The sequence below is a fragment of the Eutrigla gurnardus genome (genome assembly GCF_963514095.1).
Source record: "Eutrigla gurnardus genome assembly, chromosome: 17".
Lineage (NCBI taxonomy): Eukaryota > Metazoa > Chordata > Actinopteri > Perciformes > Triglidae > Eutrigla > Eutrigla gurnardus.
In genome coordinates, this window is record NC_139928.1 from 18,790,501 (window position 1) to 18,808,144 (window position 17,644).

General features: G+C 44.0%; 3 protein-coding genes across 4 annotated transcripts; 2 read left to right on the forward strand and 1 right to left on the reverse strand.

Annotated features, from left to right (window-relative positions):
• The first annotated feature begins 379 nt into the window (after window positions 1–379).
• LOC311028403 (putative C-mannosyltransferase DPY19L4) lies at window positions 380–6,918 on the forward strand. Of its 2 annotated transcripts, XM_084032955.1 has the most exons (20): window positions 380–753; window positions 904–923; window positions 954–1,092; window positions 1,428–1,552; window positions 1,636–1,726; window positions 1,824–1,945; window positions 2,162–2,307; window positions 2,455–2,578; window positions 2,662–2,796; window positions 3,031–3,162; window positions 3,251–3,352; window positions 3,479–3,549; window positions 3,708–3,866; window positions 4,034–4,153; window positions 4,244–4,364; window positions 4,712–4,768; window positions 4,863–4,945; window positions 5,033–5,165; window positions 5,435–5,593; window positions 5,719–6,918. In XM_084032955.1, exons 1-20 carry the CDS (start codon window positions 663–665, stop codon window positions 5,881–5,883), a joined length of 2,295 nt encoding a protein of 764 aa, XP_083889081.1. In that variant the 5' UTR covers window positions 380–662; the 3' UTR covers window positions 5,884–6,918. The 2 variants fall into 2 exon arrangements, with proteins under 2 accessions (XP_083889081.1, XP_083889080.1); XM_084032954.1 differs by having other exon boundaries at window positions 904–1,092.
• A 415-nt stretch (window positions 6,919–7,333) lies between these two features.
• On the forward strand, window positions 7,334–10,680 carry tekt1 (tektin 1). The gene is made up of 8 exons (XM_084032969.1): window positions 7,334–7,541; window positions 8,407–8,591; window positions 8,679–8,844; window positions 9,015–9,143; window positions 9,289–9,435; window positions 9,542–9,767; window positions 9,861–10,057; window positions 10,306–10,680. Exons 2-8 carry the CDS (start codon window positions 8,426–8,428, stop codon window positions 10,463–10,465), a joined length of 1,191 nt encoding a protein of 396 aa, XP_083889095.1. The 5' UTR covers window positions 7,334–7,541; window positions 8,407–8,425; the 3' UTR covers window positions 10,466–10,680.
• A 216-nt stretch (window positions 10,681–10,896) lies between these two features.
• On the reverse strand, window positions 10,897–17,629 carry kdm1b (lysine demethylase 1B). The gene is made up of 21 exons (XM_084032953.1): window positions 17,468–17,629; window positions 17,038–17,180; window positions 16,434–16,555; window positions 16,263–16,352; window positions 16,040–16,151; window positions 15,840–15,953; window positions 15,709–15,747; window positions 15,413–15,605; window positions 15,146–15,330; window positions 14,872–15,042; window positions 14,711–14,785; window positions 14,471–14,605; window positions 14,202–14,373; window positions 13,802–13,929; window positions 13,538–13,669; window positions 13,370–13,444; window positions 13,165–13,281; window positions 12,946–13,071; window positions 12,623–12,745; window positions 12,122–12,274; window positions 10,897–11,979 (listed from the first exon to the last, which is right to left on the reverse strand). Exons 1-21 carry the CDS (start codon window positions 17,481–17,483, stop codon window positions 11,896–11,898), a joined length of 2,505 nt encoding a protein of 834 aa, XP_083889079.1. The 5' UTR covers window positions 17,484–17,629; the 3' UTR covers window positions 10,897–11,895.
• Between the last annotated feature and the right edge of the window lie 15 nt (window positions 17,630–17,644).

The following is a 17,644-nucleotide window of genomic DNA, read 5'->3' on the forward strand; positions in this document are numbered from 1 at the left end:
ACAATTTATTTTTTTGTAATTGATTTAGCTAAATCAATTTAACTTAATCATCAATTCATTTTTTATTAGTAGACTACGCATTAAAAACGTCCTCAAAACAAATGAATAATATTAATAAGATCATTTAAGAAAAATAACACCCTTGATATGAATGCAAAAAAAACGTTATATTCACATAAAACCCAAAAGAAGGAATTGAAAATGTCTCTATTTTTCCTTCATGGATGGTTCACCATAAAAAACGATATACTTTATATTGGTTTGGTTTGAGTTGGTTCCAGAATGATAAATATCACTAGTGAGTTTTTCATTATTATTTTTGGGGTGAACTGTCTCTTTAAATGACCAGCAGCTAAGTTTGGTTCCTGTCTTCTTCGCTGCTTTCTGTCGCTGCCCGCATCTTCCTGTTCATGTAACGGCAGGACTGAAACCATTCCTCCGCACAGTTATAACCGCAAACACTACACCGGTGCAGCTGCTGGCTTCTGCGTCACACAGGAACAGTTGTGGTCGAAGAAAGGTGCGTTTATCTCGGCTTGTCACCTGCCTCCTTCACCTCAACGCGACTTGGAAGGCTCTTGGGTTAGCTAGCCGCTTGTTAGCTAGCATGCTGCCGTCCCAACACACCAGACAACTCCTCTCGGATTAATTGTTATCTCGTCATGACCGAGTTAAGATGTCGACAAACGGACACTTTGGAGGGAGACGGAGGAGAGGACGAGCGCCAAAATGAGCCCGAGGCGCAGACTGAACGTAAGTTTAAGCTAACTCATTTAGCGGGTTTTTGCTAACTGGATACCAGTTAACTTCCGGTGTGGAAACATCCCGTGACTTCAGCAGAAACGCGTGTATGTGTTGTCAAGCTTGTTGTTAAACCGTCTGTCTGGGCTAACACCTGACCAGATACAGAGGAGCCGGTGAACGAGGAGGAGGAGGAGGAAGAGAAAGAGAAGGAGGAGGAGGAGGAGGAGGGCGGCGCGTCCATTGGTGGAGGTCGAGATGACGAAGATGGAGTTAAAAAAGAGACTCAGCAGAAACCTGAAGACTCGAACAGACCCGAGTCTGTCAAAAGATCCAAGTGGGCTTCTGCATGTAAGTTCCTGTCCTCTGAAACTACAATTCCTGATCTTATTCTTAGAGCTGCTTATCTTATTATATCCAATAAGCCAGAGAATCAAAACCATCACTCATCAAACAAGGTCACATGTGTCAGAAGATCGGACTTAATGTCAAGAAAATATCTGGATTCTTCCTTTTTAAAACCATATTTTTATAGAAAGTACTTTCTCCAGTGACTGGATGAACCCTTGATGAAGCTGTGGAAAGATATAAACGTATCTAAGGTCTGATCTTTTCCTATATAGAGACAAGATGTGTCAAACACTTAATGTTGTAACTTAAATTATTGTTATATTTCTGCTCCTCAGCGCGTAACTTGCAGCTCTTTGTGAGGGTGTTCTTCGGCTGTCTGGCAGCAGCCGCCTGTGGCGTGCTTTACGCCGCGTACCTGTCTGCGTATCATGACAGAAAGTTCTGGTTTTCCATCAGGCAGGTGGGTGACTTTCTTTCGTAAAGTTTCTTTCCATTAAAATTCCACTTCATTGTCACAAACATTCACGTACACGTGTGTCTCAGGAGCTAGAGCGTGAGATCACCTTCCAAGGAGGCAGCGGGCTCTACTACTACTACTACAAACACATGCTGACCGCTCCGTCCTTCGGAAGAGGTACTGCTTCTCATAAAACGAGAGAGGCTAACTTGAATTAGAGGGCTACGAATGTCACTGTCTTTGTCAATCAACTGTGTGGTTTGTGTTTTTCCAGGGTTTTATGAGCTGACTCTAGATAACAGGACAGTTTCAGGTCAGACCATCAACGCAGTGGAGCGTTTCTCTCTGTATCCGGAGCTCATCACAAGCTTCATGTACAGAGTCACCGGCAGCCAGGTAAGGTTGTTTTGTTTTCTGTTCAATCAGCTTAAATTAGTGCAGAGAGCTTATTCAGGTTAGATCGATAAGCGTATTTAAGCACTTATTTGACATTGGATTTGTATCGTTGACACAGGTTATATGGAGGCATGTAAAGCATTAAACAAACAGCACCGAGGGTTTCATCATTTTTGGCCTCACCTGTGATAAAACCTTTATGTTTCTGTCATTCAGGAGTTTGTGGAGCCGATCTACTTCTACGTCGGGGCGGTTTTCGGCCTCCAGGCGATCTATGTCACCGCCCTGTTTGTGTGCAGCTGGATGATGAGCGGCACCTGGGTGGCCGGTATGTTAGCCGTGGCCTGGTACGTGATCAACAGGTGAGAGGAGTTCTGCCATCATCATAATTTATCCTATCAAAGCCAATCCATACGGGAAAAGTTATCTTCCTCTTGTGGACATTATCATACGTCCTTTCTTTTATTTTTTCTCCCTGTTGCTCCTACTTTGTGTCATTTCTTCCTCAGACCAGACACAACCAAAGTGGACTATGCTATTCCTCTGCGGGACAACTGGGCTCTGCCTTACTTCTCTTGCCAAGTTGCAGCTTTAACTGGATTCCTGAGTAATAACATCAGTTCTGCCGCCGAGGTGAGCCTTTTTATGAGTTAAGCAGAATCCTCTACTAAATAGCTCTGCACTGACGCGCACTGAAAACAACGATTTCCCTGTAGATGTTTTGCTATCTCACCATGAGTGCCACCACCTTCACCTTCCTCCTGATCTGGGAACACAGCCACTACGTGCTCTTCGTCCAAGGCCTTTGTCTTTTCTTGCTCGACTCTTTTGATCTGGTGCCGCCACGCAAGGTAACAAAGTCACTCCACCTGATCAAGAAATAGACCCGCACATGAATCCACAATTTGACATTTTTACAGTATTTGTGCAAATAAACAAAGAAGATATAAGGTGTTAATTACTGAGCTTAAGAGGTGGTCAACGGCAGATTTCCTTACCTTCAGACAGGCTAACTGTCTTTTGTTTCTCTCCCGTCTCTCTCCGTCTTTCTTCCTCTCCATCATCACTCCTTCTGGGACGTTAAGATGGCCGACATTCACAAGGTGTACCTCAGCTCTTTGTTCCTGGCCTACATGTTCCAGTTTCAGAACCCAACCCTGCTCAGCTCGCCTCTGCTCAGCCTCCTGATTGGCTCAGTGCTCGCGAGGTACTTCCAGGTATAGTTAGCTGCTCCCTCAGTCAAAACTGGTGACCTTCTGTGTTTTGGAGGGTAGAGTAATGCTGTATTCTGTGTTTCTCTTGCAGCAAAAGATGAAGATGGGACTCCTTGTGGCCAGAGTAATGAAGCTCTTCCTACACTTCCACCTCGTCTTTACCACGGGGATCACCTTCAGTTATTTGGTCAAGGTAAAAACAAACCACACCAACGTGGCTCGGATGCGTCCATAGATCCATTTCAAGTTAAAAGCAGTCGTTCGTAGTTATTTACTTTGTTATAACTGTGTGTTAATCGTCCCTGTTTTTCATTCACAGAAACTTGTACCTGTAAGTGAGAGTGACTTCGTTTTGAAATTCCTAGAATTAAAATTTGGGCTCAACACGACGTGAGTCACAGCTATTGCATTTAAAGTTCGCTGTCACAATGATGTCTGACACATAGGGGCGGCATTGTGTTTTATCATTTTGTGGTTTTTGAACATTGCCCGTATTAATCTGTGTGTTTGTATAATCTAATCTACTGTTTTCTGTCCGTCTGGTTCAGTGACTTTATCGCCAACTTCCTCCTGTGCCAAGAGAGTTTCCAGACACCGGGTCAGGACTTCTTTCTCCGACTGATGCAGGCCTCGGTCCTTCCCTTCTACTTACTGGTGCTCACTGTCTGCCTGCTGTCCACCATGCAGGCCATTTACAGAAGACTCAGGTTAGACACTTGTCTCGTGAGGAACACAATGCATGACACCAGTCTTCTAAGGTTTACACCCTGAGTGAAGGGTTTCTGCTTGAGGCTCTGATCAACATGTATCATGGTTCCACTTTTGTTTGTACAGTTGATGTCATGATGCTGAAAGCCTTTTTACTTTTATACAGCGGCCAGCCAATGAAAACCAACCTCAGACTTGAAGATGGGCAAATAGGAGAGCAGCCAGAGGTCGTCTATCATGTTTTTCACACTCTGCTTTTCGGAGGCCTGGCTCTGCTGTTTGATGGGTACGTTCATCAGTAAAAGTGACTTCTGACATGTTTCTATATGAAGAAATGCTGCATTGGTCTCAACTTTTTGTCTTTTCTTTCGTGCAGGATGAAATACTTATGGACCCCGTACGTCTGCATGTTTACTGCATTCGGTGTGTGCTCTCCAGTCCTCTGGATGACGGTGTTTAAGTGGCTCAAACTGAAGTCCATCCACCCTGTCGTACTGGTGAGTGGCCTCTGAGATTCACTTCTAACAGCAAACATTGAGCTCTTTAAATTCACTCAAAAAGGCATTTTAAATTCCTAATCCTCGTCACTTGTTACTACAAATGCTGAACCATCCAAGTTCTTGCTTAAACTACATTTTACCAGTTTTACTCCTGTGTGCCTGTTAATTATTCATTTATATACATTTGTTTTTACACCAAATCCCTGTGTTGTCTCTTATATATCATGTACTTTGCTCAAGTATTCTGATTCCCAGTGAAATACGTCACAGTACAGAAGCCAAAGATGCTCTAACTTCAGTTTCACTGGGAGTTTAAGTGGTTAATTGTTGCTTCTACTCTCCAGTCTCTGATCCTGAGCACCGCGGTTCCTACTATCATCTGTTTCAGTTTGTGGAGGGAGGTGAGATTTTCAGCTCTTTATCGTTTGAAGCTCTTTATGTCGGACATTTAAAGACGCATAATATCTTCCTAAACCACTCTCCTCTGTATTGCAGTACTGCCCTCGTGTCTTAGCAGAGCTGTCGGATGTGCAAGAGTTTTACGATCCAGATACAGTAGAGCTGATCAGCTGGATCACGTGGGTGATCAGATCTTCCTTTACTTTCAAAGATATCGTTACAGTCTTTATCGCAGCATCTAACGGCGTCTTCCTCTGGTCTTCCAGGGCACAGGCTCCAGTGGCGGCTGTCTTTGCAGGCAGCCCTCAGCTGCTGGGAACGGTGAAGTTGTGTTCAGGCTCGGCTGTGACCAGTTTACCGCTTTACTCTGACATCAACATGCTGAGGAGAGCTGAAGATGTGAGTGAGATGGAAGGTTTATTCAGAAAGTACTGATACTTGGAAGAGTACAGTCAGTTTGAATCAAAGCTAGATGGGTCAAGTCCCTCAGGTGAATTCATTATAAATTCCCTTCAAAAGGATTATAAGTGTGTATATAGAGATATAAGGTGTCATTTCTGTATTGTTTTTTCTTCAAAATACAAACAAAATGTATATCTAGATTCTAGATTAGATCACAGATGAGTTGAACTAGCAATATGCTTTTTTTTCCCTCCCTTTCCTTGTAGTCTTACCAGGTGTACGCAATGAGATCCGCGGAGGACGTCTACAAGATTCTGACCTCTCAGAAGACAAACTACGTGATCGTCGAAGAGTCGATTTGTAACGAGCTTAGTCTTAATGAAGGTTGTAGGATCAAAGACCTGCTCGACATCTCTAACGGACATGTGAGTTAAGAATCTTATCCTTTTACCTCAGGCTGCAGATTCCCATGTATGTCTGGTAATGTGTGTTTTTTAAATGGTGTTAGTTGCTACGAGGTGTTATTCTCACGTCCTCTTGTCTCTTTCAGGTCGTTTACGACAAAGGAGAGATTTACTCTTTCTCCAAACACGGACGATTCTGCCAGGAGATAAAGATGAACTACTCGCCCTACACAAACTACTTCACGCGGGTTTTCTGGAACCGGTCGTACCACGTGTACAAAGTGAACTCTGTCATCTCATTTCAGTACTGACAGCGGCTCCTGCCTCCCTGCTGAGACTTCGCTGAGCCTGGCGCTGCACTTCCCCAGTGTTTCACGTCATATCCACATTGTAACACAGAGGACGGAGGATGGGGAAACCCTCCACATCCCAGTGTAGATGCCGAAGCTGTCGATTCCAACCAACAAATCAACTGAGCATGTTTTTTATTTGAGTCAAATCAACATAAAAGAGCCCTGTTTAAGTTGAAATATGCCATAAGTAATAATCACTGTACTGTAGGTTTATAAGCCATGCGTTCCTTTTTACTGTCATGTATTTAATGAAGCGAGAGGTTGATATGTGAGGTCTGTTCTCTTTGTATAGAGAGCAGCTGTGGAAGATGACTTTTTTTTTATTATTATTTTTTAGATTGTAGGTAAGAAAAGGTTTCTTCAAACACCATGAATATTTGTGGAGGGACTGTTTGGTTTCCATGTGTTATACGTGCGCTGCTTTTAATCAGTTTTGTCATGGAGCTGCTCTGTTTTATATCCAAATACTGATTGATTGATTGAACAACAATAGAAACCACATCTCCGAGCTTTCTTGAGCCTTAAAGTCTTAGTGAAACTGGATATTCGAGTGGCATGGACACTAAGGATTTAAATCAAGTTCCTCACATTTAATTGGACTGCTAAAAAACTACAGATACAGAGGACTGTGCTCAGCTCCCTTGTTGATATAATGTTTCAGTTTTATTGATGGATGGATGGTTGATGGTTGGTACAGCATGTAAGCACATTTTGTTTAATAGAAGACATTTTTGTTTGTTTTTCTTTTGCATAAATTGTCATCTCGACGTCTTAAGGGTAGCAGAGCCTAGTTCTGATGCTGCCTGTTTCTCTCACTATGTCTCCATCCTTCTCTTCATCTGGATGCCTTATTTAGAGATGTTGACTGACTGACACCTCTGTGTTGATCGCACTGACCGTTTCCCGTCCCCTGGTTCTGACCTGAAGTATTCAGTGGTTAATTCCTTCTGGTGCTATCATGCAAGTCTCACCAATAAATGTCCCTCTGGAAAACGCCATAAAGCAGAAGATTTAATGAATTATGGGAAATAATATTCTTGCCCTCATCTTTTATGTTGCCCTTTGTTTTTTAGAAGTTTTCTGCTTCTTATGCTTTAAATGTCCGGTTGCCTTTTTAATACAGCTGGGTATCAGGAAAGAAAAAGACAACTATTTACCATTTTATATATTTTTTTTATTGTTTTACTGTTTATTTCTGGGTTGAGTACTTCTGTACTTATCATACAGTATTCATGACTTAGACCTGCTTTATCATTAAAACATGATACATGCCAATCTCACTTTTTATATGGGACCTTTTAAAGTGTCAAAAGGTAAAAGTATACCTTTATACATAAAAAATAGGGATTTTATTTTATATAATATATATTTTTGTATTGGTTATCACAGAGATTATGTCCTAAGAAGTAGTAGTAGTTGGTATGTACTTTTAATTGTTGTGGAGTATTTTCCAAGTGTGCTGTTGGCTGATCTGCAGCTTTCGTCCAATCCGCTGTCGTCCGGTCAAATGACGCGTCACCCGTTACCACAACAACTATTTTGTTGCAGTTGACATTGGAGAGGTAGAAGACGTCGAGACTGTTACATTTGGCTGTTTTTCCTCCGCAAGTTAAAAGGTATGGTACAAAAACTTTTGATATAATGTGTATTTTTTTGCGTAGGCTCATTGTTATAACGCTTGTAATAACACGTCGCTAATGTCCGTTTCCAACCAAGCTAGTTTAGCTAGCTAACTAGTTAAAATGGTGTTAGCCACGTTAGCTTTGTTTTCCGAAAATGTGAGGAAAGTCCAAACCTAACGGTAATACAAATCTTTTCTACACAACAAGATTCAAAAGTGTTTTTGTTATTTTACAACACAAGTTGCACAATGAAGTGTAGCTAACGCTAGCTCAGTTGTAGCCCGGTCACATATTACAAATAATTAATAAAAAAACACAACATATGCAACATTTACTATAAAATTCCTATATACATATAAATCTATAGAGCAGGTGACTTTTACATCTGTGATGCCTGGTGCTCAAACAGTCAAATTTGTTGGAGAATATTTCTCTGATGTCAGTATTATTATTTGTTATGGATTTTATTCATTTATTTTCAAACAACAGTATGCAACAAAAGTGTACAATGTAGTAAATAACTATAGCCTACCCTACTATAGTGACAGGTCATGTTTTGGAAGATGAAACAAATTTTTTATGTTACCATTTTTTGGATTTGCCAATTAAAGAAGGCCCTAACTCATGTATCCTATCTATTGATAAGGTATTTACACTGAGTTTGAAATTCTAAAACACACTTTCTACCTCGACCTTAAAGTAATCCACTATCAGTATCTGGAGATAATTGGGCGTTTCAGGTAGTCTTTTGAGATGTTCTCATCTCCCTCTGGTTGTGTTTGCTTCTCCTTCACCACGAGGCAGCCATTTTTCTTGCCATTCCTTCATTACTGTTCTTCCCATTCACCTATACCGACAGTGATCACCAGAAGAAAGCGATGTCAGTCCCGGCCCGCAGTGCCCAGCAGGATGTCAGAGCCAATCTTGGGTATGTCGAGGTGATGCGGAATCACTCGGAGCATTTCAGAGCAGATTGCAAGAGGTTAATGCTGGAAACTGACACCGAATGCAAACGCATGCAAAATAATGACGAAAAGAAACTCGGTAAGTGAAGCTCTACAAATTCAGCTATAAAGGATGATGTTGCAAAGACTACAGAGATGGAATGTAGTGTTTTTATTTCCTGTACAGATCAGCGGATCAGAGACATCGAGTTTCTGAAGAAGGAGTTGGAGCTGAAGTTGGAGGAGATTGTTGTGCAGATTGATGTCCTCATAGCGTTGCAGAGCAGAGTGGGGAAAGCCCTGGAGGCCTGCAAAAAGCCGCTGGATGTTACCGTGGTCTGTCTGGAGGAGAGGTTAGGCTGGAAAATGATGGAGAAGAGAGGATCTTGAACAATCAGAAAGAAAAATGTCACCACGCCACTTTATGTTACTGTAAAGCTTATGTGTAAAACTAAACAAACAGCATGTAGCAGCACTAAGGATGAGCGGATGAGTAATGCTCTGTTTGCACTGCGGCCTTCAGAATGAGACGTGCCCCTTCTGAGAGGCTACATGACGAGGTGGACAGAGAGCTTCTGAAGGAGAGGGAGGTTATTGAGGGAGTAGCTTCCCTCCTGCAGCGTGTCAGAGAGCAGATCACTGAGCAGATACGGTAAGAAAGACGGGCTCGGTATAATCTATACGGGGAATCTCGGAAGTACGCAGACCTTTTGGGTTTGCTTGCGCTGAAACCTGGAGAGATAATCACCAGATCTTGTTGCCAAAAGACAGACAAAACACGTAGATTTGTGTTCCAGATTGAACCGATCCGCCAAGTACCACCTGGAAATGGATCTGAAGGGAAAATGGGAGGCTCAGGTCATCGATAAGTCCTGTGCCTTGATGACCACCCATTCCATCAACAATCTACAGGGATCCAAAAACACTGAAACTGATGAGCTGAGGTGAATTGCCGTAATGATTTAACATTTTGACCCACAGATCTGAGAAAAAGATCTTTCAGAAAAAGATCTTTATATGTTTTTTTTTTTAAATGTCTCCTTTTCCCAGCTCGGGAGTGTCTCCAAAGCAGTGGGGTTGCATCTCTGACATCAACATGGCCAAGGCGGAGCAGCAGCTGACCAACACTCAGTCCCTGCGGACCCTGGTGGAGTCTGTCCTGGATCAGACGGCCACTGACATGCAGAAGCAGGTCCAGGCCACATCAGCAGCCTTCCACCTAAACATCCAGGAGATCAAGTCTGCTAAGATGCAGATGGAGGACGAACTGGCCAATGTAGGGGAGAAGAGTGTACGGTGTCTATTTGCCAGAGGGGGAGAGTGAATATCTAAAATACTGACCCTGGTGTGACACCTCTGCCCCCTCTAGATTCTGATTGAGTTTACCAGCCAGCAGAGGATCAGAGAGGATCTGCAAGTGGCCATCGACGGGAGTGAGGAAACCCTGAGTTTGGCCCGAGCCCGGCTGGCTTTGCGCCACCAGAGGCCTGGCAACGAGCAATGCTATGATCTGGCACAGTCCCAGCTCCTCATAGAGACCCAGCAGCTCACCGATCGCAGCAACAAGTAAGGCCTGGCAAATGTTTTCAGGAGGGACGAGGGGAAAGTTTAATGATACACAGCCATTCCATCTGCTGTTTTACAGAATATATAACCAAGAAATCTAGAAAGAAACGCAATTAAGAGTGTAAAGGCCTTAAGAAGGCATTTATAACAGTATAGAAAGGGTTTACAAATAAGAGTAGCAGTTAAAGCATGGAGAAAGTACCTACCATGTTGTAAATACCAGATTCTCTTCATCTCTGCTCTCTCAGACTCCGTGAGGCGATGGCTCGGTCAGACATCGAGCAGAGAGCTCTGGTTCGTTGCCAGCTGGAGCTGCAGGAAAACATCGAGACGAAGACCAGCTTTCTCTACATTGACGAGGTCACCTGTGCCCAACACCGGGAGCCCATTGTCATACACAACTTCTGAGTGTTTAGTAACAGTTCAGGTTTACTGCACCTGGTATTTCTTTACATAAAGTTCACTTCAATGCATACGTGTGAATCTATTTGTACGGTATTAGCAGGGTTTCAAATAGCATTTTATTAAGATGAATCACTATGACAGCTTTGTTACTTGATTGTTTGTGCTATCTAACATATTCTCACTAATGGTTACACTGGTTTCTTGTTTGAGCCCCTCATGAAAAGCTAACATTATTGACCAGATGTACAATATTTTTTATCAAATATCTCTATATTACACTCTGATTTGGTTGAAGCTACAACATTAAACCAGTTTCCACAGCTGCTGTTTACTAAGTGAAGATTTAAACGCTAATTAATTAAGATGGAGTCAACCAATTAAAGTAGTACAGCATTGATTAGAGGAGTCAGATATTCATCCACAAGTGATAGAGGTCAGTGTGGCAGTTGATAGCTCAGTTTATTACACACATCCACAAGATAAATACTCGAGCACTGTAATGCTGGACAAACAGGACATGATCATCCAGATGTTCTGATCCAGACAGAGATATGAGGACCGAGACGAGAATCTTCAGTCAACCTGAATGAAACCTCAGTGTTCAGGATTTCAGAAATGTAGTTTGTGTTTCCTTTTCACCTTTGGTTGGTTGTGGGTTGTTGTTGTTTTTTTTTTGCCAACCATTTTCACTTCCATTTATTTCTGCTTGGTGTCTTGATCACATCCCTGAGACAGTTAAAGGGACAATCCTCTGATCATAGTCACTAGTGAATCTGTCACACACACACATAAACTACTCATTTATTTTCTTACAGTTTCTTTAAATCAAACAGTCGTTTTAAACCAAAAGTGCTAACACAGAAGTACTCCTATTATGCATCTAACCTCTCTCCCATTCCACCGTTTGTACCAACACGTCAATCCGACTGCAACTTCATTACCGCTGTATAAAAGCATTAGTAATGAACTCTCAAAAGAAAGTATTATCAAAATAGCATACAAGCAACATAATCTCTCGAAATTTGATCCTCGGAGATTAAAAATTCTAGAGTTTACCAATGCCTCATGCAACCCTCATCTCTCATAACTACCTTTTCTGACAGAAGTGCTACATACACAACTCCTCTAACTCAAATTTAAACGTAACGTCGCCCTGCTCTCCAGCACAGGCAGAGCTGCACAGAAAGTATTCATTCTTCATGCCTTGCTAGTCATTCTGCATCTTCTCACCAACAAACGTCTACAGAAGTTAAAACGTCCCGTGTTAAATATGTAGAGGCGAGGCCTGGAAATCCCTACTGGACCTGATTTAGACTCAGCACAGTGAAATATCGATCCAGGTTAATGCAGTCAGAGTTGTACAACAGTCTGTTGCCCGGGGCGACCCGTCCGTCCATGCTGGTGTGTTTGAGTTCTCGGGGACCGACGGGCGTCTACATGGCAGCCATCTTGCTGGCCTCTCTGACCCCACTCAGGTAGGCCCCCGTCACAGTCTGAGGGAAGTGTCTGTTGGTGGCCTGGCGACACAAACCCACAAAACCAATGAACATTTGGGATTTTAGCAACCAGTGAAGGAAGTGACGGGTGGATCTGATGATCACAAGCAGCAGAACTTTAAATAGACATTTTGACGTGTTTGAAGGTTAAAAGCAGCATCACCTCTCCAGCAAAGAACACTTTTCCCTGCACGTCCTCGGCGAGGATGTCGTAGGCCTCGCCACTTCCCCCCGTCTTCACGAAGCTGTAGGACATCTGGGACCACGTGTCTTTGCTCCAGTGTGTGACGAAGACCTGCAGCGGCTCTGGGACGTCCTATCAGGGATGACAGACAGAGATATAATACTGAACCTGTAAATCTGCAAGGCCTGGAATATAAAAGGTTATAGGTGTGTATGGTGTCAATAGGAAATGTGCAGTGTGTGTTAGTTTAGGTCCTGGAGCCAACAGAGTGGCTGTTTTGGGGAAAGTACTTTGTGATAGCTTAGGTGTGTGAGGTCCTTGTGTTGTCACATGCCTTGAAAAGCACTTTTCAAGTGTCTATACGATTGTGAAAAGAGATTTTTAGGTCCTAATTTAGCGCCTTGGTATAATTCCTGGGACTACTTGGTTGAAAAAGGCCTTTTTGTGCTTCAGTAATTGTTACTGTTGTTCCAGCATTACCTGCTCTTTGAAGAGTTCACGCAGGACCTTCATGCACTCATCCGCCACATCTTTGTCCTCCATGTCCCGGACGGCAGTCACAGCATCACCGGTGATGACGGACATGAGGACGGCCTGCTTCCCCTTCAAAGACAGCACCAATTATCTTTTTTATAGTTCTGTATTCTTGTTAATGCTGCGTTCACATGTCCTTCTGATAATCAAACCATAACCAGCATTGTTCTTGTATTTGGGCTTTCAGTGGAACATTAAAGAGGAAGTACTCGGCTCCGTTTGTGGTGCATACTTCAGTATTTCAGTGTCAGAAAGACGAGAAAACAAACCTGTGGCTCCATGTCATAGAAGACACTGAACATGCCTCTCTTGTCAGGACTTGGTGGTATGTGACCAAAGTAGTCAGCGCTTTGGATTTTGTTGTCCCAGAATCTGTACGGGAACTGAAGAGCGATCTGGTGAAAAAAAGTCATTATTTTAATATTATTTTAGCATCTACAAGGAGGACACTTTGTGAATGACATCATGCACGTTGAAAGAGTGTTTGCCTTTTCTATGATGCCGGCTCCCAGACTGTGGATTGCTTTCAGTTTCCTTTCAGGAAGCGGAGGGTTGAACTGAATCGCGTTCTTCTGGAGCAAAGTCAACGGGACTGTAACGAGAACCTTAAAGAGAAACGGCACATCCCGGATGAAGTCTTGACATGTTGATACTCTATATAACCATTCAGAACATTAATCATCATGCGTTCACCTTCTGTGCCGTCCACTGGGACCCGTTGGAGGAGGTCACTGTGACGACATCACCTGAGTAATCAATGGCCTGAACCTGGAATTGGAAAAACTAAAATGATCACCTGACTTTGATTTTGTTAGATAGGTTAAAAGAAGCAGCTGAAATGAAAAAGGTTGGATTACAAACCGGGCACTTTGTGCGGATGTCGAGGCCCTCGGCCAGTTTGTGGAGTAAAGAAGAGTAGCCCTTAGTGAGTAAAGTGTGGTCTCCTGAGAACTGGGCAAAAAACTCATTGTGGTCCCAAGATCTTGCCGATACCTACAAACAAAAACAGTTACACTTGAACACTTTCATTCCCTTAAAGACACAACAGAAATGTGGGATATATTTATAAAAATAAAGCTTGAATTTTCGTCATTAAAATATCTAAAACTGAAAAATGTTCCACACCTGGTCTAACGTGCTTCCACAGGCGTACTCCAGGTTGCTGAGATGAAACTGGAGCACTTTCTCCTCCAACTCACTGAACTGGATTCCAGACTCCTGAAGGAAGTTCTTCTTCACCTCCTGGACTTTTTCTGTTGAGATATATACATTTAATATCTCCGAACCAGAAGTAAACAAGCTTAGGCACACCAGCAGTAAGTGTGCAAAAAACATTTTTTGATGAAGTTCCCTCTCATCTGCAATCCAAATCACCTCATGTTATTTACATTATTTAGATCACATAGCAATAACTTGCAGGTAAGAACATGAGACTGGCTGCTATCACTGCTGTTTTAAGTGGCTTTACGGAGCCTCACACATGAAAACAATCACGTTGTGTGTTTTGGGGATCGTAGTTCAGCACCTCTCAGTGGCATGTCCTGGTTCTGGGACTTGTCCTTCCTCCATTCTGACACCACGTCCAGGATGGCGTTGAAGTGGAAGTCCATGCGCTTGTCGATGGCCGGGTCAGTCACCTGCCCGCCTTCCTGAAAGAGGTCACAGCGCTCGCCCAGCTTGTGCATCTTGATACCCATCTGCAACAGAACAGTGAGGGGTAGAGTCTCATCTGAAGACGCCATTGATTTAAGAACAGGTTTTTAAACAGACTTTAAAGCTCTTTAAACATCTCACCTGTTCACACATCAGGGCGATGGGGTTGTTTACACAGCCGTTGACGATTTGAGCTCCTCGGCCCACGGTGACGCCCAGAGAGGTATCGTCCCAGACGCGACCTCCGATTCTCTCCCTTGCCTCAAGCACCACCACCTGTAGACCAATGAGAAGGAAGGAGTGGAAAGGGACCGCAGTGTGAGGAGCCAACTAAAACAGGAAGTCAGAGAAGATGTGCGACAGGAACCAACGACAAGATACCTGAGCGCCAAAGTTCTGCAGCTGCCGCCCAGCAGCCAGCCCTGAAGCCCCAGCACCGATGACGATGATGTTCCTCTACAAGAATGAGACATGCGGGTTTTTAGTCTTCGACAACATAAATGGCACTTTGAGATGCGTGCTGCTCGGGTAAAGATGCTCACAGATCCTTGTCTTGCAGGGAGCAGAGGCCGCTTCACCGTCAGCACACCGGTGTTGATGAGGCCCTTCCTGGTCATGAAGTGGAGCACCCGGTCCATCTCCTGCACACAGCGCACACGGACCAACCCCCGGACGACGATGTGCACGGCACATTTCTGGCTAGTCAGCACCTCCTTTAGGGGGAAAAACGGGAAAAGCTGTCATGTGACAGGCAAACACAACCAGGTCCAAAATAAAATAAAAAAAACGTGCAATGTTTGGAAGTCTGTGGTGTACCTTGCAATTCTTGTGCCAGGAGGCCAGAATAAGGTTACGCAAAGCCAAATACATGGTGGGATCGCGGGAAAATTCTGGAAACTCGTAAAGCTCGTCCAGCTCCATCATATCCGGCCGAACGCACAGAGCCTTCCCACACTCATTAGGCTGGTAGAAGGGCTGGAAATATGGACACAGGCCTGGAACTGAGGGGGAAGCAACCACGATTACTACATGCATTGGCATCTCTAACAATGGCGGGTGATATATTCCATTCCTCAGGCTTACTTTGCGGCGGGACGGCTCTGCAGTGATCTGCCCTCAGCTCGGACAGAGACATGTTGCAGGGGGAGCCCGACGGACTCATCCCCACGCAGTCGGGGTAGTAGGCGGAGAGGAACGGGCTGGCCGGACTTTCTTTGAACAACGGAGGCAAAATCAACATCGAATGCCACCAGCTGTCCGTTACCTCGGCAACTCTCTGTGGGAATGACACACGGCGTGGGATTTAAGAGAACGCAAGTCATCACTCTGGATAACTCATTACAAGGCCGACTGATACAAGTCATGTGATACCAGCTTACCAAGTCCTCTGGTTGGGAACACTGGTCGGGTCCCTCACTCTGCAGGCAAAGACACAAGATCAGCATCACAAAGACATAAAAAAAAATCACCTACGAGCGGCCGGTTGATTATTTCTCCATTTCCTGTCTACCTTGATGTTGTTGAACTTCATCCCACAGCGGTACGTTGCTGCCAAGGAAGCAGTGATTTGGATCTCCTTGGTCAGCTGACGCCACTTCCTACACTCCGGTTTAGTACACTGAACCTGAAAGCAACAAATCATTAATTAATTACTGTATTTGTGATGGATAACTGAGAATAACCGGAAGCAGGAAAGCGTCCCGCTCTTACCCAGAATGGAAGCTGCTGATCTGCCATGAACGCTTTAAGACTGGGCTCGCTCTTCCCGTTACTAGTCCACACCTTCTTCCACGCAGCAAAGATCTCATAGCCATCTTTGTGACTGGAAAAGGGGGGGAAAGGTTGATTTTTATGGCACTTTAAACACTGTAAAAACATACTGAAGGATGTTTATTTGTTAATGTAATGCGAGGAGTTGTTCTGTCAACGTTACCTTCTGTAGTAGTGATCAAAACATTCGTTGCAAAAATGCTCACCGCATGACAGGTGGTACCAGCGAGACGTATATCCGTTTTTAGCACACCTGAGAAAAGACAGAAGGATTTAAAAGAATCTGTGTCTAAGATATTCAGATAATTGTCTGGTGTACCAAGAAACACGTCACCTTTCTGATGCGCTTGCGAAACAAACTGGGTATGTGGCAGAGCATCCGGCCTTCTCACACTTTCTGTACTTCTTCTCCGACTGGTCGTCTTCCTCCTCCGTGTCTGTGGCTTTTCTTTTGCTCTAGAAGAGATTAGAAAAGTAATGTGATCTCATAATTTATTCTAACTATTAGGCTGTAGGGTAAGATTAGGGTTTTCCATTAAAACAGTGAAAAGGAAAGTTGTGTTTTTGGATGACGTGACCTAATGGGAACATATAAATTCCAGCAGATATAGATGATATGGTGTGTTTTCCTAGAGATCATGTTCATCCATTCATCCGTTTTCTTCTGCTGATTCTGGGTCAGATCACGGTGCATTCTTTCATGCCTACATTGAACTAACAGAAGGGTGGTGGCAGGTAATGTGAGGAGGTGGGGTGTGACACTATGCCACTGTGGCCTTAGGGACATGTTAACCACAACGTCACTGGTTTGAATCCAGCCAGACCTTTCTCTCCACACACACAATGGGCTATATAATTAAAGCCAAATAACCTTTAAATACATAAATACCGGTCCGTATATTCTTCAGGTTTGGTCGGACGGAGGGTGGACGGTTTACCTGCCCAGGTGGAGGGTTGTTGGTGCGCTTCACCCGGACGTTGATCTGCCTTCCAGAGGAGCGCAGGGTCTGTCCGTCTCCCGGGGACTCCCCGGAGCTCCTCTTCTTGGCTCGCCGAGCACCAGAGGCGTTCCCGGGGTAGTCTAATACATCGGTGACAGCAACGTAGATTTTTAACGGCGTGCAACGCGACGCAGCTGCGTTTAAAGAGCGGCCTTTTGTTGTGACAGAGGAGTGCTCTGTCTGACAGATAATAAACAACATGACGCGCCCTATGAACAGAACACGTTACACGTTCACGACACACGAGATTAAACTGTGAGTAAACACAGGTGGCATCACATTATCACGCTCTTTAAAAAACCTGCACAACAATGTCCGCCTGTCACACGTTTAGCATGTAGCAACGAGCAGCGGCGCGAACACTCACCTGCGTCCGACAGCATGGCGGCCTGCGGCGAGTCTTCACGGACACGGCGGTTAGTTCAGCTTTGTGTGCGTTTCTGGGACGTTTTTAATTTTTTAATTTGTTAGAATCCGTCCCCCCCTTTTATTGTTGTGGGGGGTGAAATCAATGCGCTGTCGCTGAGCGTAAACCACTTCCTGT